The sequence below is a fragment of the Gopherus evgoodei genome, chromosome 7, assembly GCF_007399415.2.
Source record: "Gopherus evgoodei ecotype Sinaloan lineage chromosome 7, rGopEvg1_v1.p, whole genome shotgun sequence".
Classification (NCBI taxonomy): domain Eukaryota; kingdom Metazoa; phylum Chordata; order Testudines; family Testudinidae; genus Gopherus; species Gopherus evgoodei.
Window position 1 is genome coordinate 5,118,353 of NC_044328.1, and position 22,368 is coordinate 5,140,720.

A 22,368-nucleotide genomic window follows, 5' to 3' on the forward strand; every position below is an offset into this window, starting at 1 on the left:
ATTGGTGGACATGCAGGTGAATGAACTGGTGATGTTGTGGCTGATTTGGTTGGGTCCTGTGATGGTGTCGCTGGTGTATGTATGTGGGCAGAGTTGGCATCGAGGTTTGTTGCATGAATTGGTTCCTGAGTTAGAGTTACTATGGTGTGGTGTGTGATTGCTGGTGAGAATATGCTTAAGGTTGGCAGGTTGTCTGTGGGCGAGGACTGGTCTGCCTCCCAAGGCCTGTGAAAGCGTGGGATCATTGTCCAAGATGGTTTGTAGATCACTGATGATGCGTTAGAGAGGTTTTAGCTGAGGACTATAGGTGATGGCCAGTGGAGTTCTGTTGGTTTCTTTCTTGGACTTGTCTTACAGAAGGAGGCTTCTGGGTACACGTCTGGCTCTGTTTTTTTTTTAATGGATTTCTCATTAAAAAGGCATCCCCCAGAGATTTTACAGTTTCAAAATTCATAACATTTCAAAGTCCCCATTGATATCAGGCATTTTAAAATAACACTTTCTAATTTCCTCATTTTAACTTGTGGATTAAGTAAAAATGTCTAGAAGTAATCTCATTAATCTCACTGGCTATTATTTTAGGGTAAAGTGGAAAAGGGTAGTCTTGCAATAAATATTTCTTATAACAAGAATTTCAAGTAGGCTAAAATAAAACTTTAACTCTTACAAGATATACTCTCTTATCAACACAATGCACAAAGTGTTTACAAAATAATCCCTTTTTCTGCTCCATTTTCAGCACTATTTTTATACAAACCTTGAAAATAAGTCAGAAATCTTGGCTACACATTTTTTTTGTTACATTTTTAGAAACATCGCAAGAAGTGACTTTAGGTAAACAAGATTTTTCTTAAAGTGTCATCTTCACAGGCAAAACAAACATTGGTTTTAAAGAATTAAGGGCCAGATTTTTAAAGGGTAGACAGACACCTAACTCCTATTAAAATCAATGGGAGTTAGGAACCCAGCTACCTTGAAATCTGGCCTTTAAGTCTAGAATGCAATGAAAGTCTACTCATGCGCACCTCTGATTTTTGTATCTATGAAAGAAATCATTAAAGTCTCATAACAAACAGAACAGAATATTGAAATGTTAAGTGATCATGAACTACAGTTATGTTAAAATTAAAAACTATCTAATAGTCTTTGTGCAGCTGTAGAAACAGTAGTAGTAACAGATGTTCATTCCATTGCCCTGCACCCAGTAGCAGCCTCAAACATGGTCTCCCCCTTAACGCATTCAAAGGTCATTACAATACGGTACTTTGAAGAGAATATGAGAGTCTCCATTTTTGCTGAGATTGTAAGGAAAGGTGTTAAAAATGAAAGGCTTGATTCTGCTTCCAGGCAAATCAGCTGATTGACTTCAATGGGAGCAGGCTGACGGTCTAATTATTTCACATATATCACAGATGGAGGGAAGGTCATACACTGATGTTCTCTGTGCACAGAATAATCTGTTGGTCCATCCAGGCTGAGAGCCATATCATGAGCTATATGGTTACACAGTAGTTAACATGAGTCTAGCTACTACCAGTTCTGGACCTAGTGTAGATGAAATTTGTTTCCTTGAAGAGAAACGATGTCTTAATGCTGTTTCCAGTAGGACTAGGAAAGTCAATACTTAACCCATGTGAAGTTGATTACTCATTTTGGCCTACAGACAAGCTGGAAAATCTCCCCCTGCCCACTATTTCTAAATCAAGTCAGCTGCTGTTGACATTCTTTTCAGGTAAATGATTGTATCCCCTTCCCCAAAAAAGGGACATCACCCACTGAAGATCATCCCTGAGAGCACCATTCCAGCCACAGACTTCAGAAGTACATAAGGTTTTATGAAGATAAATTAGGGACCTGCCCAAGATTAAGATTAGTGGAGGAGAAAGCAAATTAACCCTGTGAGATCCTGTGGATTTAAGAAGTATTTAAAAATAAAAATCAGAAACTCTGAGTATTCTGCTTTCCCTGAGCTAGCTACAGTTTAAGTAGCGTCATTTGTAATACAGAGCTTTGCAGTGTTTATAACTGTACTTACAGAGGCTGCATTTTTTACACCAGCAAAGTCAAATGCTACGTTATAAGTGTACAGCAGTTAGTGGTGGTTTCATTCATTTATTTCCTGTGACAGGAAGCAAGGAGGATGGCCTTCTTTGGTGAGATAACAGCACTGAAGAAGCTTCATGTTTTGGATCCTTTCACCTTCAGATATTCTAGCAATCTTTAAGTTATTGTTAGCGGAGATACCACAAGGCCATAGTGCAGTACAAGCAAACCATCCTAGAGAGAAAAGGAAAATGTATCGTTAGGACAGTAACAAATCAGCAAACGGAGAGGAAGTTTTATAGCAAGAGGCAGAGCCACTGTTTGCCAGAATCTTAGCTCCATCTGCCAAAGGTCAATTTCCTTCTGTCTCCTGAAGATCATATAAAGATATTTTTGTACCTCCCTGTTTCCCTACAATAAGCTTGAATTTTGAAAAGCCCAGGCAATAGAGTGCCACCCCCGTAAGTGGGGAAATATAACTAAAGGTTTTAAAAATCTGTTTCTTCAAGGACAAATTATTTTGCTTTTATTTTAAAACCATCCTGAAGTTGTCCTGATGTGTAAATGGTGCCATTATACAAGCCAAATGGTCTCTGCTCAACCACCACGACCAAAATAACCATCAGAGAAGCAGCTGAAGAAACCCTGCCCTTTAACACAACCTATCAAAAGTGAGGAAGACACTGAAGTATTACACAGAAAAGAGGGCAGTATGTCTAGGATGGTCTAAGCATGGGACTGGGAGCAGATCTTGAGTTCTAATCCTAGCTCTGACAAACTTTGTGTGTGGTCTTCGACAGGTCACTTCACCTCTCTGCTTTATTTTCCTCATGTCAAAGGTGATGATTACCTACCAGGCCGGAGTGTGTATTAATGTTCATAAAACACACTGAAGATGAAAAGTGCTATAAGTAAGTATTATTTTAATTCAATTTCTAGAAATTTCCCATTCAAAATTCTGGGTAAGTATATAAAAACCCCACAAACATTAAAATCTCACATTCTTCCTGAGGGCTGCTTGATATTTACTTTCCCATGTAAAATACTCCATACTCTAGGAGAGTGGCGTAGACATCTAACACTGAACACCCTCCTCTGCCCCAGACTGCAGCAATACATCTGCTGATGGCCCAATGATTCTGTTGCTATTTTGGATGTAAACATTTCATTAACACTGTCACATATACGCACGTTACATTTCATGCTGACACTAGGCCTGCATATAGTTATCGCTCTCACACAAGCGTGTGAAAGATGCTTTTTGAACACACTGCATTAATATAGAACGAGACATGGCAGTTTAGTACAGCAGCTCCACACTCTCTTCATACATGGCTCCTGCAATGTGTGGTTAAAAAGGAGGCACATGTCTTCAGTGAAATTAATCACTGGACTGTAAACCATAATTGTTTATATCCCCAGACTATGTATTTTGTATGATTCCATCTCAGCAATACATACTGCATGTCCCTCAACACAGGACTTGTGTCTGTGATAATTTACCAGGGATGTGAGAGAGACAGTGAAGGAATGGTTCCCCCCCCCTACTAAACCAGTTAACAGCTCTTTCCCCCCCTCCCCCCAAATTGCTTTTATGTTTTATTCTTATATAAAAGCAAACTGGGGGATTTACTTGATCTTGAAGAGAAAACCAAACCAAAGCCACCTTACACAGTCTTTTTCACTTCCCTGGATAATTATCACAGTCTTGTGTCAAAAGAAGATGCAGGAAAAATGGGAGGTTAGCAATGGGAATGCTCACCATTCTGTGCTGGAGAGCTCTGAGAGGCTTTTTTGCTTCCCTTAGGCAGAATGCGCCTTACTACTGCTCCTCAGTCAGAGCGACTTTGTTTCACCCCTTGCTCTGAGCTGTGCCTACCAAGCATGAACTAGTCCTAAACGCGTGGATTCAGAAGTTACACCAAGTGCTCTGCTAAGTGCGCAACATGTTAGAGCTTGACTGATCTATAAAGTGACAAAGGAAATCTATTCTTTTATGAAATCATGGTCCATTGACATGCACCCGGAGCCTGCTCCCAGTAAGTTAAAGGCAAAACTCCCATAAAACTTCCCTGATGCAAGATTGGACCCTTCACTTCTGATAAGAGACACGTGAACATTCCGCCAACAGCGCTGTCAGTTATAGGGTTTAAAAATGTCCACAGCTGGAGCTTGAAAGATATCCTCAGTCCAGGGCTCACCCCTTTGAAACCCGCTTCCTCTGATGGCTGTTTAGGAGTTTGACTTATGCAGCATTGGACCTGTTTGGACAGGCTTTGACTAGCTTCTATGATAGGAGACAGGATTTTGATTGTTGTTGACATGCAAGGGGTTCTATTATGTTCTGCTATAACTGAATATGCTAATAAAAAGTGCCAGATGGGGAGATAAATTAATACGTTATCTTGATTAATTATGTGCTGAAGTAATAAACCAAGGGTTACACATCATTTGTGTGAGGCATTGTACCAGCTTGTAACATCCTTTATTTAAACAGCAGTAATAATAATAATACCTACTTCTTAGCACTTTTCATCAGTAAATCTCAACATGCTTTGCAAAGGATGTCAATATCATTATTCCCATTTTGCAGATGTAAGCAGGGTCTGAATGAATGCTTCCCTGACAGCGGGAACGCGGGGGAAGAGATTTGGGTGTGTTTATATCTGTGGTTCTCAAACTTTTGTTCTGGTGACCCCTTTCACATTGCCAGCCTCTGAGTGCGATCCCCCCTTATAAATTAAAAACACTCAAATATATTTAACACCATTATAAATGCTGGAGGCAAAATGGGGTTTGGGGTGGATTCTGACAGCTTGCGACCCCCCCCCATGTAATAACCTTGTGACCCTCTTGGGGTCACAACCCCCAGATTGAGAACCCTTGGTTTATGTAAATACAGTTTGCTCCTGCTCTGCTTAGATATCCAGCACATAGAGCAGTGTCAAAGTAATCAGTTTTGGCTGGTGTTGGGTACAAATCACTTTAGTACTGAATGCAGGGGTACTGAAATACTGTTACCAAAATGTTGTAATTATTTTGGGAATACAGGGAAGCAGGACTGTGTTTAACCTGTCCAAGTTTTCTACAGGAGATGTGTGTTAGACTCAGAGTAGACATTAAACACCCTTTTCAGAATTTTGGGTTTAGATTAAGGCACAGTTTACAACAGAATGCAGCTGTGCACCAATATCCTGCACTACATTGGATTCACGATATTTCACTGCTGCATCTCTAAAACAATTTGTTATTACACACCAATCACTTAGTGCAAATACTTGGAAATATTTCAAAAGCACAAAAGAGCTTTTTTCTTGGTAATGTACACACAATAAGATGTGGTGGGTAGACTAGCAGCAATGGGGTAAGAAATGGGTCCCCCAGCTCTACCTCTGAACAGGGCCACCCAGAGGATTCAGGAGGCCTGGGGCAGGGCCGGGTATTCGGCGGCAATTCAGCGGCAGGTCCCTCTTGGAGGGAAGGACCCGCTGCCGAATGCAGCCAAAGAATGAAGCAGCAGTGGTAGAGCAGCCTAAGTGCTGCCGACCGCAATTTTTTTTCTCCCCCGCCGCTTGCGGCGCTCGTACTCACTGGGCAGTGCTCCGAGGCTTCGGAAGCACTTCAGCTGCGGGTCCTTCACTCGCTCCGAGTCTTCCATTGCACTGGAGGACCCGCTGCTGAAGACTCGGAGGGAGTGAATGACCCGCCGCCAAAAACCTGGAGTGGCTTGCGGGGCCCCTGTGGGGCCTAGGGCAAATTGCTCCACTTGCCGCCCTCCCACCCCCAGCCTGCGGGCGGCCCTGCCTCTGAATGCTCTGTCACTCTGAACACTTTCAAACTCAGCTCTATAAATCTGTGACCTTAGGGATAGCTACTAAACCCATAAAACACCCTGTGTCCCTCAACACTGAACGGTGGCCATTGCCAGTTAGACTAATTGTGCTCCAGATATAGGACTTTGTAACAAGCCAGCAGCAATCCAGTCAGTAAGTTATCAACAAGAGAGTTGGCTGTACATTTTATCTCCCTGCTTAGAAGCTGTAGCATACATATCAGGCACACTGCTGGCATTTATTACGCTAAATCTTTTGCTATGGGGTTTTATATGCAAATTGTCTCCCCCGTGCAATCACAAGGCTAGTCTTGTTTGAGCTGCTTCTTTCTTTTCATACTTTGCCGAGTTACAGATTCCCAGGGGTGGGAGTGAGGGATGAAATACTAATGGAGAACGATTTGGTTTAATTCATTGTGGTTATTGCACTAACTCGTTCCAAAAAGGAAACAAAGTTCATATCCAGAACTCCAGAGAACCATCAAAAACTCAAAACACATGGTGTACAGCTCAGTTACAAGTACAAGAAACAAAGCTTTATTGGCTAATGTATCTTGTCCAAACTCAGCCTGACAGGATCTCATAACAGCATGAAGTAGTGATTTCTCCATGAGCAGAATACCAGTGGGTGAAAGCGTTTCTAGCAGACACACTCACATTTTACAACACAGGCTAGCGACCACCCTTACCTGCATAGCACCGTCTCCTATAGCTCGGCGGATTTCCCTCAGCGTCTGGTAGTGTTCTAGAAGGTGATCACCACATATTATGTCCACCTGTGAACAAATATGAGAGAGTCAAAAGTGCATCCTCTCTCTTGCCTAGGGAAGATTATCCAGGTTTTTAGAACTTACTCATCAATGTTATATCAGGGCACCTGAGACTCTGTACTTATATTAATAAAGTGAATCTAGTGCTGGGGAGAGGTGTTTGATTAACAGCCCTGGTGACGAACATCCTTTGTTTGTTCATCAAATAGACATACCATGAGCAGCAGCAAGCAAGTTTTCTTATATTGCCCTGACAATTGGCCCCAATTCTAACCTACAGGGGCCACTTCTAGAAGGTAGTTTATTGTCTGCCTCCCATTCACTACTTGACTCCCCTGGTGAAAAAGGCACGAAAGGGGCTTTTTACTGGCAGCCTGTGATATGGACTTACTGGGAACTCTACTGAGATTCACGACTCATTTCACATAGGCCACTGGTACTAAAAACAAGGGGCCAGTAACATTCCATTCCCAGAATCATCCAACAGCTCCAGAAAAGTGAGCTGTCTGGGGCAAGAACTGTCTTTTTGTTCCGCATTTGTACAGCACCTAGCACAATGAGGTTCTGGTCCACGACTGGGCTTGTGTGTGCTATGGTAACACAAATAATAAAGGAGTAAATTCTCTGTGCCACAGGCAGCAGATGAAATATTATACCCCACTCCCAACATGGACGAAATGTGTTAATATTTCTGCCTCATAGGACAGTGTTCCCTTTTGGAAGAAATAGTTTGAAGCAAACTGGACTTTTGAGGGGTAGTTCACGGCATGCTGCTCTCAGCAAGCACATTACACATGTTCTACTCCAAAAATGATCAATTCTTTAGTAATGCAAGTGAATGAAGGGCACGCTCAGCAATTCTCGGCAGCAACCTCTACTGCAGCACAGCTAAGCCCGTGACATCTGCAGTGTTACTGTGTTCACTTCTTTTAAGCAACTTTCCAAAAAGCAACCACTTGGAAATTACCATGTGTGGGGGGTGGCCAAGAAAGAGGGTCTTTTAAACTGAGTCATTTTGAGCAGAACGCCTTATTTTTGTAATTCAATTGCATTTATTTTTTCACAAAACTACTACTATGTATTTATCAGGTGACACCAGGGCATACTTTAAACTGGGACATTAACATTTCAGGTAAAAGGAGCAAGGACACAACATTCCCCTACCGGCTGCAAGTTTCAGACATAGGAATGATGGGTGGAATCTCCCCTATAAATTAGCTGCCTGGATTTCATAGTTTGGTCAATTGACAAAAGCTGGGCAAAGAGAGATGTTCTGTAGCTTTCTCAATGCGAGCTTTGTCACGTCAATGATCTCAGAGGGTACTGTAATATCATTATATCTGCCCTTGTAAGCACATACACCTGCTGCAGCAGGACAAAACTAAGTTGTTTTCAGCGCTTTAACTATGTAACTGGTCTGGATTTTTGTTTCATAGTTGCTGGTTTATTTTTCTTTTCAAGTCCACATCAGCGATCAAAGATCAAGAACTAGAGCAAAGACAAAGAAATGTGGCCCTCTCTAAAGGGCTGAGCATGGCTCTGGGATTCAAGAACTCATGAGTTCAGGGCCCTGTATGCCCCAGGTCCAACAGCAAATGGATAGCCAAGTATCTTGACCTCTTTAGGAGCTACCATTCCCTCATCTGTAAAACTGGGATAATTACAAATACTTTGCTCAACTCACAAGGGGCTGAGAATTTTAAGTAGCAGTTGTAAAGTACTTTGAACTTGTAAACCACTAAGTATTACTTCTGCTTTTAATGCCTAGAAGGAACCCAGTGGGCAAAAATTAATCTGGACATTAAAATAATTTTGATAAATTATTGATTCTGATACTAATCTAAGACTTTTTTTTTAAATTACCCACATCTCATTGAGACATCAAAGACACCAAACACATGGACTTCAAATAATCATTTAGATTTTTCTATTTATAGTCTGTTTCTGCACAATTATTCCTCCTCCATTCCCAAATTAACTACTAAATAGCATACTATTAGTGCAGAAGAGAGGCAAGCCTAGTCTTTGCCATTTGTTCTCTTGACGGGCGCTGGTAACTGCTCTTGGATTACTGCCCTAAATTCTAACTCTCTTTTTTAAACTGGGTAAGGCATTGAGAGCCCAATCCTGCTCCCAGTAAAGTCAATGGGAATCTTGCCATGGCTTTCAATAGAAGCAGATCAAGACCTAAAGCAGGACTAGCTGCATATTAACTGGGGGTGGGAGGGGAAAAGGAGAAATCCATATAAGTAGATAGTTGAAAATGCTGGTCTTTATACAACAGAAAAAATACAACAATTTGTTCCTTTAAAAGGACATAAATTGACACAATGGTAATTCTTGGTAATTTTAAAATAACTGAAAATGACCATTTGTTTGGAAATACCATACCATCTGGAAAAACACCTAGATGTTGACCCTGCTGCTGCAGATTCAGATGAGAATCACGGATGAATCAGTGGCTTTTAATTATTGTGGAGCAGTTTTCACATCCACCTCCTTGGAGTGCTCTGAATACCAAATGCCTAACTCCACCATTTCAGCATTAGGCCCCAAAGTTCTCCCTGCTAATTGCTGCCCTAGTATTCATTTCACTTGTGCAAGAATAAAAGGGACAGAAGTGCAAAATGGAACAAGGCCAACATAATTAATGCCCAAAATCTTGTTCCAAAAGCATGTGCAGTATAGGTGCAAATCTACTGTAGCCTGGTGTCCCACAGAAGTCTTTGCCATAAGGAAATTAATATATTATAGATGAAAGAAGAGCTACCATTAACACAAGTGCTATAAAACTAGTTCAGGCTTCAGACTTGACTAACTGGTAAAATTGGAGCCAATTAGTACTAAGCTACTGAGACGGCTGTGACTTTAATTAGTTTGACCTTGTGATGAAAAGGAAAGATTGAGGTGTTACTGCTGAGTAACCTTAATAATCACTCACGCTAAAGCAGAGTTAACAAAAGCAGTCTATTATACCATTTATTTTCATTAGATGGCATATTTGTTGCATGCAAAAACTACTTTTTTGAAAGTCACAATACCTGACAAATACAAACTAATACCTATTGTTAAAGATGAAGAAAAATACTTTGAGAGATTATTATACAATGGACCAAAATTGATGTAGTCATATCAGGGATGAATTTGCTCCAATTAGTGTTAGAAGTCAACTGAGTGGTTCTGTGTAAACACAGTTATCCAAGAGATAAGGTAAAAACAAAATAAAAAGCACTAGAAGTTTAGCTTTTGATATGTGGATGGCTAGGAGGTGTGGATTTGATTACAAGATCAGGGAAATAGTGATATATGGATTTGATTAATCAAATAGTTAATTAAAACCTTCCATTTCCTTTCAACTGCTGTCGATATGATCTTACTATGCACCTGATATAATCATCTCTGGGACTAAAGCAGGTATAATTACAGAGAGACTGCATCAGCAGATACACCATATGTGCACAGACTTCCAATTACTCCCCAAAGGGAGATATTTACATGCATGCTTTCAGAAAAAACATACCTGTTTATGGAACATTTCTACCCCACAAACTACATTTGCACACTCAAAGCAGCTGAGCTGCTGGTTTCCTCTTTGGAATCAGGTGATTTGTTCCACCACCTTTGTCAAGAAAGGATAATGATGCCATTGGATGATCCCACTGGAAATAGTATATAACAGTAACTAGTTGTAAAATAATGAGAGGCTTGGGTTCCCACTCCATTGTTGGGAAAAGCAAAATTACACATACACATATTTGATACCAAGACCAGTTACCTTAGATAAATACCTAAGATAACTCAATGTTTTAGATATTCAGTCTAATCTAGAAATAAAGTCTCTGAAAAGTAGTATGCTTGGAATTGTTAGTAAGCATTAAAGCCTCTGAGAAAATGATTCAATCGTCAGTGGAAAAAACAAGTTCCAATTAGATAAAGCTGAATATTCAAGAGGCACCCCGTAATTAGAAATGTATGTGTTCAGACAGACAAAACTAGTCATTCCCCAAGGCACTAAGGTTAAAATAAAGCATCAATAAAAGTAATAAACGGGTTGAGGGATAAAAAATTAAGTCTTAACCTTTCAGATGACTAAGGAATTTGAACTAAAATCCATAAGCAAATTTAAATACAAAAGCTCAGCAAATAATCTGAAATCCTCTCTCAGAGACTCCAGGTGGGATTTTTTACTCAGATTCTTAAAAAGGTGCTTTATCATTTGAAGAATGCTATTAACCTCAAGCCCCACCCCCAGTAAGATAGGATATCATTGGATGAAGGTCAAAGACAGCAAATAATCCGCCAACGCACAAATCTAGTCAAACAGCCTCAAGGTTAGTCAGCAGTTTGGGAGACTGGAAATGGAATACAGAACCTTTCACCTCTTGGTCGTTGGTTCAAAGATGACCCAGGTGGGTAATAACCAAAAGTACTTACCATCTGATAACCTTTTTAGCAGCCTTCTTGAGAGGAGTTGCACATTAGGAACTGAATTTGGTTACAACATTCACCATAACTGACAATCTTATTAGAAGTCTCAACAGAGAGACCTAAGGATGAAATTAATATGTTGGGGTTGACACACACAGGACATGTAATATATAAAGAGAAGTTTTTTCTTTTCCCCTCCCCAATCACACCTTCCTGAGGCCCAGGAAAAGCCAGATTCATCCTCGTGCCATTCACAGTTTTCTACACATAAAAGTGATAAGACTGTAAAATTCAGTGTTCTTTGGCCTTGTAATAGGAGCTCTGGCAAGGGCAGATTCCTAGCTTCCCAACAGGACCCAGCACTTGCCTGTAGCCCAGGTAAGGCCCAAGATAAGAGGTTTAAAGCTTGTGACATTTTTATATAGTGATGGTCTATTTCAGGTTCTTTTTAGAGGTTTAATTATTTCAAAGAGACATGCTGGAAGAGTAACAAAGAGTCAGGCAAAGGAGTTACATTAAAAGAGGCAGAAAGCCAAAATATAAGCCCCACCCCCTGCCAAAAAAACCACCCTCCAATATCCATGAACCAGTGACAGACATGTAAAAGCAAAGATGGTGAAGCAGAAAGCTTAACAAAGCAAGAGGACCTCAGGGTAACAGCGACAAGGTGGGTGAGGAAATCTCTTTTATTGCACCAATTTCTGTTGGTGAAAGAGACATGTTTTCGAGCCATACCGAGCTCCCAGTGTCACAGCAAAATGAAAGGTGGTCCCAGAGCCTGGGCTTTCAAACCTGAATGTCTACACCGCAATTAAACAATCCCTTAGCTCAGGCCCTGCAAGCCAGAGTCAGCTGGCACGGGGATGGGTTTTTAACTACAGTGTAGATAAACCTTAAGTAACACATGGGAATTGGTTCATGAAGAACTATAGTTGAGTCACTAAGTAATAATGACTAAAATATAGGGTTGTCGATTAATCAGTTAACTCACGCGATTAACTCAAAAAAAATTAAATGCAATTAAAAAATTAATCGCAGTTTTATTCGCACTGTTAAACAATAGAATACCAATTGAAATTTATTAAATATTTTGGATTTTTTCTACATTTTCATACATATTTTGTGTTGTAATTTAAATCAAAATGTATATGATTTAAATATTTGCACTGTAAAAATGATAAACAAAATAAATAGTATTTTTCAATTCACGTCATACAAGTACTGGAGTGCAATCTTTGTCATGAAAGTGCACCTTAAAAAATGTAGATTTTTTTTGTAACATAACTGCACTCAAAACCAAAACAATGTAAAACTTTAGAGCCTACAAGTCCATTCAGTCCTACTTCTTGTTCAGCCAATCGCTGAGACAAACAAGTTTGTTTACATTTACAGGAGATAATGCTGCCCACTTCTTACTTGCAATGACACCAGAAAATGAGAACAGGCATTACCATGGCACTTTTGTAGCTGGCATTGCAAGGTATTTACGTACCAGTTATGCTAAACATTCGTATGCCTCTTCATGCTTCGGCCACCATTCCAGAGGACATGCTTTCATGCTGATGAAGCTTGTTTAAAAAAATAATGCGTTAATTAAATTTGTGACTGAACTCCTTGGGGGAGAATTGTATGTCTCCTGCTCTGTTTCACATACATTCTGCCATATATTTCCTGTTATAGCAGCCTCAGATGATGACCCAGCACATGTTCATTTTAAGAACACTTTCACTGCAGATCTGACAAAACGCAAAGAAGGTACCAATGTGAGATTTCTAAAGATAGCTACAGCACTCAACGCAAGGTTTAAGAATCTGAAGTGCCTTCCAAAATCTGAGAGGGACAAGGTGTGGAGCATGCTTTCAGAAGTGTTAAAAGACCAACACTCCAATGAGGAAACTACAGAACCCAAACCACCAAAAAAGAAAATCAACCTTCTGCTGGTGGCATCTGACTCAGATACTGAAAATAAACGGGTATTGATCTGCACTGCTTTGGATTGTTTGGAATGGTGGTTGAAGCATGAGGTGATAGATGAATCTCTAGCGCATCTGGCACATAAATATCTTGCGACGCCAGCCACAACAGTGCCATGAGAACACCTGTTCTCACTTTCAGGAGACACTGTAAATAAGAAATGGGCAGCATTATCTCCTGCAAATGTAAACCAGCTTGTTTGTCTGAGCGACTGGCTGAACAAGAAGTAGGACTGAGTGGAATTCCAGGCTCTAAAATTTTACATTGTTTTATTTTTGACTGCAGTTATTTTTTGTACATAATTCTACATTTGTTAGTTCAACTTTCATGATAAAGAGACTGCACTGCAGTACTTGTATTAGGTGAACTGAAAAATACTATTTTTTTTTACAGTGCAAATACTTGTAATCAAAAATAAATATAAACACTTTGTCTTCTGTGTTGTAATTGAAATCAATATATTTGAAAATGTAGAAAACATCCAAAATATTTAAATAAATAGTATTCTATTATTGTTCAACAGTGCGATTAATTGCAATTATTTTTTTCAATCGCTTGACAACCCTACTAAAATATAATTCGGTTCAACATTTTTGGGACAGGAATCATGTCAATGACTTGCACTGACATACTAGACTTTAGAAAGGGGGAATTAGTAATAAAAATAAACAATAAGGAAGACAATCAATCAACAACCTTCAAATCAGAAGTGAGGAAATTAAAAATCCTTAAACTCAACATGGATGTTACAAAACATTATATAGTACAGCCACAGAAAATCGGTATAACCCCTAAACAAAAAGAGAAGCCAGTATACTTAAATGGTAAGGCTCAAGCAGTTATTTGAGTCAAACAGGCATTCTTTAGAAAATGGAAATGGAGCCCACGTGAAGCCAACAGAAAGAAGCACAGACTATGGTAGGTGAAATGAAAGATGGAAATCAAGAGGGCTGAGAGGGACTTTGACGAGTGAAAGAAATTAAAACAAAACAACAAGAAATTCCTTAAGGGTTTTTGAAGCTTGCAGGAGCATGATTAAGCAGGCTTGGATTTTTTTTAACATGTAAAAAAACAGCAATATATATTAAGGTAAAACCTTAGAGGAGAAGGATAAAGTTTGGAATTGTGATTGAAAAAGATACTCAGAGTCAATATTTTAGTTCTATCTCATTGGTAAATAAATGTGGGACACTGAATTATAAATTTAGAAATCAAGCCAAAGTAAAGACACTAAAAACTTTCATGCCTTTATCAAAGTCATAATTAATAACTATTACTCCTTTAATACTCTCCAAGGAGGTCTGCCAGAGAATGTACATTGTTACAATTTCTCAATCCACTGCCAAAATTTTAGATAGCAAACCAATAAAAAACAAGTATCAGAGGGGTAGCTGTGTTAGTCTGGATCTGTAAAAGCAGCAAAGAATCCTGTGGCACCTTATAGACTAACAGACGTTTTGGAGCATGAGCTTTCATGGGTATCTGACGAAGTGGGTATTCACCCAGAAAGCTCATGCTCCAAAATGTCTGTTAGTCTATAAGGTGCCACAGGATTCTTTGCTGCAATAAAAAACAGTCATGCCACTCTTGCATATTTGTATGTTTAAAATCTCTCTCACGTGGCTTTATATCTTATTTCCCCAAAGATATCTGTCTGCACTGATTTATATTCAGCCTATTAGTTTTACTATGTGTGTTTTATTATCCATCATGGAAAACAAAAGTAAGACATGATCCATCAGTCTATTGATCTTCATTGGCACATCTGGTCCCTCTCTCTAGGAATCTTTACCAACAGACGGCCAGCTTCAGTTCTGAATACTGTACCAAGAAGATGACAGCTCGACGTTTATGCCCCTTGTGTGCCACACTAGTTAGGGACAGTTTTCAGATTTATTTTTTGCATTTGAACAATACATTCTATACTCTGCTTCCTTTGTCCAAAACACTTAACTCTCCTCTGCTCCCTTATGGAACCATTTTCATCTATGTCTGAATGCACTCCAGAGTCACTATGGATTTGGGGCATTAAGAATGTTACAGAAAGTTATTACACGATGTACACGAGTTCACCGAGGCTCAACTCTCTCCAGGGCAGAGGGCAGCCACGCCGGCTCGCTACACCCGGATGGGTCCGGGGAACTAGTCCGGCCAGGGGGTCTCCCTCAGTAGCCCTTGCAGTAGTTGGTTGCAATGTGGTTGCGTCTGGCCCTGGCTCCGGCGGGGCAACAACCACTGAGTCGGGAAGCTCAGGCCCTCAGGCAGGGCTGAGCAACAATAACAGTTAAAGGCCCGGCCCTAGGTCTGGGCGGGGCAGCAAATGCTGAGTCAGGATTGCTCAGGCCCTCAGGCAGGGCTGAGCAGTAACACAGTTATGAGCCCAGCCCTAGGTCAGGGCGGGCTAGCAAGCCCTGAGTCAGGGGTGCTCAGGCCCTCAGGCAAGGCTGAGCAGTAACACAGTTATGAGCCCAGCCCTAGGTCAGGGCGGGCTAGCAAGCCCTGAGTCAGGGGTGCTCAGGCCCTCAGGCAGGGCTGAGCAGTAACACAGTTATGAGCCCAGACCTAGGTCAGGGCGGGCTAGCAAGCCCTGAGTCAGGGGTGCTCAGTCCCTCAGGCAGGGCTGAGCAGTAATGATAGGCTTTAGCCTCCTCAGGAGAGGGGGAGTCTGCCACTCAAGGAGTGGGTGGCAGGGGGGACACAGGCCCTCCCACTCCGCTGCATCCCAGCCTGGGGCCCTAGCAGAGGCTGAAGATCCGCTGCTTAGTCAGTGGGGATCCTGGCCGGAACACACTGACATAGGCTCTGGTAATGCTGCAGCCAGATTGGGGTCAGCTGCCCCTGGGCCACTTCCACACTCCCCCTTGGTCCCTACCTGGGTCCTGGCGTCGGCCTCCACAGGGTCCTGGAGCATGGGTTCGTCGCGGCAGGAGCTGGTTGGCAGGCAGGTCCGGCAGCTCCTCCGGGTAGCGGGCGCGGGGTAGCTCCGGCCAGCCTGGGCAGCCTCCTTGGGCCACAGCTTTCCAGTCCGGAGCTCCCCTAGGGATGTCTGCTCTCTCCGGCGGCTGGGCTCCTACTGAGCTCTGAGGTCCAGCCTTTATAGTTCCGGGTCGCCGCCTGACCCTTTGAGGGGCAGGCTCAGAGCTCTCTAGCTCCACCCACTCTGGCCGGGCTCTTCCTCCTCCAGGGCGGAGGGGAGCCACGTTGCCTCACTACACACGCTTTCAGTAACCACAAAGATTAGAAACATCTGATTTTCTACTTGGGTAGAAAGGATCTGACATAGGAAAAAATAAAACCAAAAACCCAAACATACATACAGCGGGTCTAACCTCCCCTCCAGACCAACAACTCTTGTACAGAAAAGCCAAGGAGTTTAGAAGCATCTAAAGAGTGCAAGAGCTATCTTGCCACAACATTATTCAAAAATGGAAGACTGGATACCAGTTGATATTTGACCAGATCAACGTCAAGCAATGGTTTCTTATGAAAAGGCTACACTAAATGTTTCCTTCAAAGTAATAAAGCATACTGCCATTTGTCTACCAACAAGGGACCTCATACTTTCCCGCTGACCTTCATCAGATAGCAAGGAAATATATTCGAGCACAGGTATGGCACAACATTCTCGAATACCTTGATAAATGACATTGGCTAAAATAGCAGAGAAGACTTAGCACATGACTTTGTTCTGTCCCCACATGAGGATGCAGAGAGCCTGCCCCAAATGTAATTAATATTTCCACAAAATCACAAGATGTTTCCTCTCAAGGAGAGAATTCAGACCAGCCACCAAGCAAGGCTTATCCTACGTACAACATGAAGCAGAACTGCTGTCTGAAAACTGCAGATGCTCTAGTGAAGGGCGTGAACCATTTCTTTCTCTCCCACCCATCCACAGTATTAGAATTAAACACCTTTTTGCTCCAAGCAATCAACCTCAGGCTCACTCTCCTTGTGTTTTCACTACATTTTCATTTTTTGAAACAGGAGTGCATCACCCCTAGCCAATCTGTGTCATTTTCAATGGCTTACTATCATTGCCTCCATTTCAAAATTGCCCTCCTGGTTTTCCAAAGTTCTTCACAGATTCAGTTTGCATCTACTGGCTTAGAAATTGCTTCCAAAGCTCTAGTCTTGGTCTTCCCTTGCTCTCTTCTCCATGATTTTCCACACGCAGGTGAATGTGCATGTTGCAAAAGGGTGTTCAGACTTTTAATTAAGGAACCCCATTCATCTGGAACTCTTCACCATCTCCAAGCCATCAAGTCAAGTCTTATTTTAACACCTTTTTTCTGTTTAACTGAAAATGGACTCTCTAGGATATTTTGTAATGCTGTGTAAGTGGGACAGAGCACGGTTAGACAGATAAAGGAAAGGACAGAGTCAGGACTTAAATTTCAGTTCCCAAAACTGCTGTTAACTTGATGTATTACGCTGAACAAGTCACTTCATTGCCTGTGCATCAACTTTCGCGTCTTTAAAAACGAGGATACCAAGATGAATCTTTGTCAAATCATAGAGAAATTCTGATGACAGCAGCATTATTTTAGATAAAGGTACGGAACGGGATCTTTACATGGTGTCAAAAGTGCAGCTGGAGAAGCTGAGGCATGAAGGTGAAGTGACTTGCTGAATATCACAGAGAGAGTAGCAGAACTGGGAATAGAATAGAAACCAAGAGTACGGACCTCCAGTCCCTTTGAAAGTTTAACTCTAGAGCCATGATTTTGTTTAATTACTTTTCTAAGTGAAGCAGTGTTTGTGCTTTGAAAGAGAATTACTTAAAAAAAAAGTCATACCACTAGCACTTAAAAAAACAACAGTAAAACCCACAACCCTGTGAACATAATTCATTAAGACAAAAGCAAGATCATCATGTTGCTGTAGTGACATCTTACTGAGTTTCCATAAAATGACACCAAATTAAGGTCCCCAGAGACTCCTAATCCCAGGGCTATAAAGTCATAAGGTGTTGTCCCTGGTACATATTTCTGCTGGTCAGATGGTTACTGCAGCTGCCTTTACTGAAAGATCCATCGAACAGCAAGGAGGGACTAAATGAACAAGTGTATAGCCACACCAGTTCTTTATATTGCAGTTACAATATACTGGATGCATGGCAGCATCTCAAGTAAATGTAGGCAAATATCTGAATGCAAGAGATTACAGTCGTGAGCAGTGAATACATAGTATTTTCCTCACGTGTTTCAGAACAGAATGGCAGAAACAAATACAGTAACTCCTCACTTAATATTGTCCTGTTAACATTGTTTCGTTGCCGATCAATTAGAGAACGTGCTTGTTTAAAGTTGTGCAATGCTCCCTTATAACATTGTTTGGCAATCACCTGCTTTGTCCACTGCTTGCAGGAAGAGCAGCCCGTAGGAGCTAGCTGGTGGGGGCTTAAAACCAGGGTGGACCGGCAGCCCTCCATCAGCTCCCCTAAGTTACCTGTGTGGCAGCTGGCCCAGCAGGCTATCAGTTGCCGGGCAGTTCAGCTGTCCCTCCCCACACTGCCGTGTGCTGCTCCTGCTCTCTGCCTTGGAGCTGCTTCCGGGAGCCTCCTGCTTGCGGGGGGGGGGGGGGAGAGGGAAGAGGAGTTTTAATGTCAGGGTGTCCCCCTCCCCCTGTTTCTGCTCTCCACTCCTGCCCCCCATCTCCACAGAGCCATGTATTTGGAGTGGCAGTGTACTTAGAGTGGGGTCAGACTACTTAAAGGGGCAATGCTTGCGTCTCTCACACATCATGTATGTCTCTGTCTCTCCCTCCCTCCCTCCCTCTCCTTCGCTTTCTCTCTCTCTCTCTCTCTCTCTCTCTCTCTCTCTCTCTCACACACACACACACACACACACACACACACACACACACACACAGTGTGTCTCTGTCTCTTTCTGCCATGAGATGTCTCCTCCCTCCATTTGTGCTGCCTTGTAGAGTGTGAGGCTACATTAACAACAATTGTTAACCCTTGAGGGCTTAGCCGAGTGCTAGTTCATCATTTAGCAGTAAGGCATCCCCTGGGAAATATCCCACCCTCTGACTCCTCCACCTCAACCAAGCTTCATAATCATCATCACTGTGTACCAGTATTAAATTGTTTGTTTAAAACTTATACTGTGTATTTGTGTATACATATATACGCACACACATATACAAAATATAGTCTTTTGTCTGGCAAAAAAAATTTCCCTGGAACCTAACCCCCACCCCCGCCCGACTTACATTATTTATATGGGGAAATTGGATTTGCTTAACATTGTTTCGCTTAAAGTAGCATTTTTCAGGAACATGACTACAACATCAAGTGAGGCGTTACTGTACACTAAAATGCTCAAAGAATGACAAGTCCTTCAATGAAACACAAGTAACGCTTCCACACTGCAAACAGGCTTGGGTTAGAGTCAGAGCAATGCTCCTGCCCCTCACAGTGTGGAAAAACTGGCCATTGTGCTGTTTAGCTCATTATACCCCTATATAGATTTTTTTCTAAATCTCTTGGCAAGGTGTTTTTTGGCTGCTCTTAGCAGAAAATATTCCAATAGCCAGACTGTCATTTCAAAGATCCAGGGGTCACCACGCCAGTACGCAAACAGTGCAATCATCCTACATTTTCACAGCATGAGAGCAGCATAAGAAGACTTTCAAAGCTCTTACAATGCACTTGTCAACATTAATTGACAGTTGGCTGCATAAAATGTTAAGTCTCTGGTTTTCTTACAGGAGAACAGAATGAACACATCCCTCTTGCTCCTGATAGCAGGATGGGGAAGTTGTTTACTCAGCTACATTACTAAAGGTGGATGACCCAGGATAGAATTTGATTTCACAGACTATCTTTCACACTTAGTGCTAAAATTGTGTGTGCCTGTCTGAGAATGGGTATCAGCATCAGCTTCCTGTAGCGTCATGCTTCAAATGATGATGAACTCTGTTGTCCTGTCTGGGTGAACAGGGACAATGCAGTTCAAGTCATATTTCAAGAGAGTTTGGCCATTCTAACTCATCTCAGACCATTATGATGAGTGCTGAGCACACTTCATTAGAAATAACCGTTCATCTCTACTGACCCATTGCAGTTAAAGTGGGAAGCTGTGTTTGACACGGCTTGTCAAGACAATGAGGTGACACAACCCTAGATATCCCAAAGCAATCAGTTAATGCTAGAGCAGCAGGCATACGGACAAACAAAATGTTAGGCACTCAAATAGCTCACACAGCTATCAGGCTCCGTGGCACACCATGCAAAGGTGTTATTTTGTCAGTCCTTTCAAGTGCTTTAGTTATCGCACAGCAGCTACAGGAGTCCAGTTGATAAAAAGTTAGCTAACACCGTATACAGAAATCAGTGTATTCACTAGGGAAATTCAACTAACTCTGGGGTGAAACACAGCATCTATTTTACAACGGATAACACAGAACCCAGTTTGGGAGACAGGAAATGGAAAAACAACATATTAAACTCTACAAGAAGAATTTTAGATTGGCAGAATTAGAAGCAAGTCTGTAAAACAGCATCGGCCTGATTTTCAAAGCTGAGCACCTGCATCTTTCATTGGAGCTGTGGGTGGCCAGCACTTCAGAATATTAGGACCCAAGTATGAGGCCTTTAAAAAAAAAAATTATAAAAAAAAAGCACCATCCATTTCTGAATTGAATTGTGGCTTCTCTCTGACTTTGCGTCTAAGAAAAATGTTATTTATTTAGAATTCCCAAACAGCACTATCTATAATGGGAAGCTACATACATTCTTACTGAGAGGAAACCAGTAAATGTAACTAGGCTGTTTCTGCAGGATGATGAATAATTTATATCCAATCTTCACTGCCACCACGGGACAGCAAGCAGCATGAATAAAGACTCAGTGCTGAAAAAAACAGTAACACTTTATTGCCTTAAAAAGGGGAAAAACAGATATATGAGACAAACAAATACAACTCCAAGACCATCACTTAATTTCTGCAATTTGCCTATTCTCATCAACAGCAGCTGGATTTCCAGTTACCTGTCATCAGCTGGACAGATCATTTATGCATTATGTAACTCCTCAGCCTTCTTAGCTGAACAGGAGCTGGAATCATTTCCTAAAAGTTGCATGGGGTTTTAGCTGTGTGAGTCTCATTGAAATAAATGAGAACTGGGCATTTAAATCCCTGCGCACCACTTTTGGATGTTCCTCTATTACACCCCCCTCCCATGCAAAATCACCATCTTCCCTCATCACCCTCTAATATTCTTGAACCTCCTTCAACATTCAGTTCAGCCTTGCTGTGTTCACCTAAATCCGACTCCTGCCTGTACCTCTGCTCTCATATCCTCCCATGCTCCCTTCCACCTCCCTCTGTGCCTTTTGGCCGCAATGCTGTTGGGCTTTTATTGAATGTACTCCATCTATGGTCAAGCACCCTGTACAATTCAAGTGATACACTGGGAATATTATCAGAAAATTTAAAAAACGCTACCACTGAGTGGAGACAGTTAAATCTTGTATGATCCCCTGGTACATACACTGAATCCCAGCTTTTAGAGGTCTGATTACTGGATTAGATGAATACTATGACTCTGCCTCTGGCCTCTAAGGGCATGTCTACACCAGTGGTCTCCAAACTTTTTACACCTAAGATCACTTTTTTAATTTAAGGGCAACTCCGTATCTACCCTGACCCTTCCCCAAGGCCCAGCCCCTTCCCCAAAGCCCCATCTTGCTCACTCCATGCCCCCCTCTCTCCGTCACTTGCTCTCTCCCACCCTCACTCACTTTCACTGGGCTGGGGCAGGGGGTGGGCTCTGGGCTGAGCCTGAGGCAGGGGATTGGGGTGCAGGAGGGGCTGGGGGGTGCAAGCTCTAGGAGGGTATTTGGGTGCAGAAGGGGGCTGGAGCAGAGTGTTGGGGTCCAGGAGGGGGTGAGGGGTGCTGGCTCTGGGAGCAGGATCAGAGCTGGGGCAGGGGATTGGGGTGCAGGAGGGGGTATGGGGTGCTGGCTCTGGGAGCAGGATCAGAGCTGGGGCAGGGGCGTGGGGTGCAGAAAGGGGCTCAGGGCTGGGGTACTGCCTCCCGCCAGGCGGCACTTACCTCAGTTGGCGCCTGACACAGCCCCATGCCCCACCCCAGGGCTGTACTGGCCACTTCTGGGAGCAGTGTGGGGCTGCAGCAGGCAGGGAGCCCGCCTTAGCAGCAGGCAGCCCCGCTGCGCCACCGCACCTGCAGATCGTGATCGACTGGGAGAGTCCCCAGGTTTGGTAACCACTGGTCTACCTTGTACCTGACAGCAAGCCTCTCAGCCTGGGCTGATAGATTTGCATGAGAGGGGCCTGCACTAGTGCG

General features: G+C 42.3%; 1 protein-coding gene across 3 annotated transcripts in view; it reads right to left on the reverse strand.

The window, feature by feature from the left end:
• Nucleotides 1-639: 639 nt before the first annotated feature.
• Nucleotides 640-22,368, reverse strand: part of PCGF6 (polycomb group ring finger 6) — a 49,425-nt gene continuing 27,696 nt past the window's right edge. For 2 of the 3 annotated variants that reach the window (XM_030568538.1, XM_030568541.1), the window contains 2 exons: nucleotides 6,565-6,651; nucleotides 640-2,277 (listed from right to left, as the gene is read on the reverse strand). In XM_030568538.1, the coding sequence (XP_030424398.1) occupies nucleotides 2,221-2,277; nucleotides 6,565-6,651 (144 nt within the window). In that variant the 3' untranslated portion in view covers nucleotides 640-2,220. Of the gene's footprint in view, nucleotides 2,278-6,564; nucleotides 6,652-19,266; nucleotides 20,912-22,368 lie in introns of those variants that run through there. The other variant, XM_030568539.1, reaches the window with a different exon arrangement.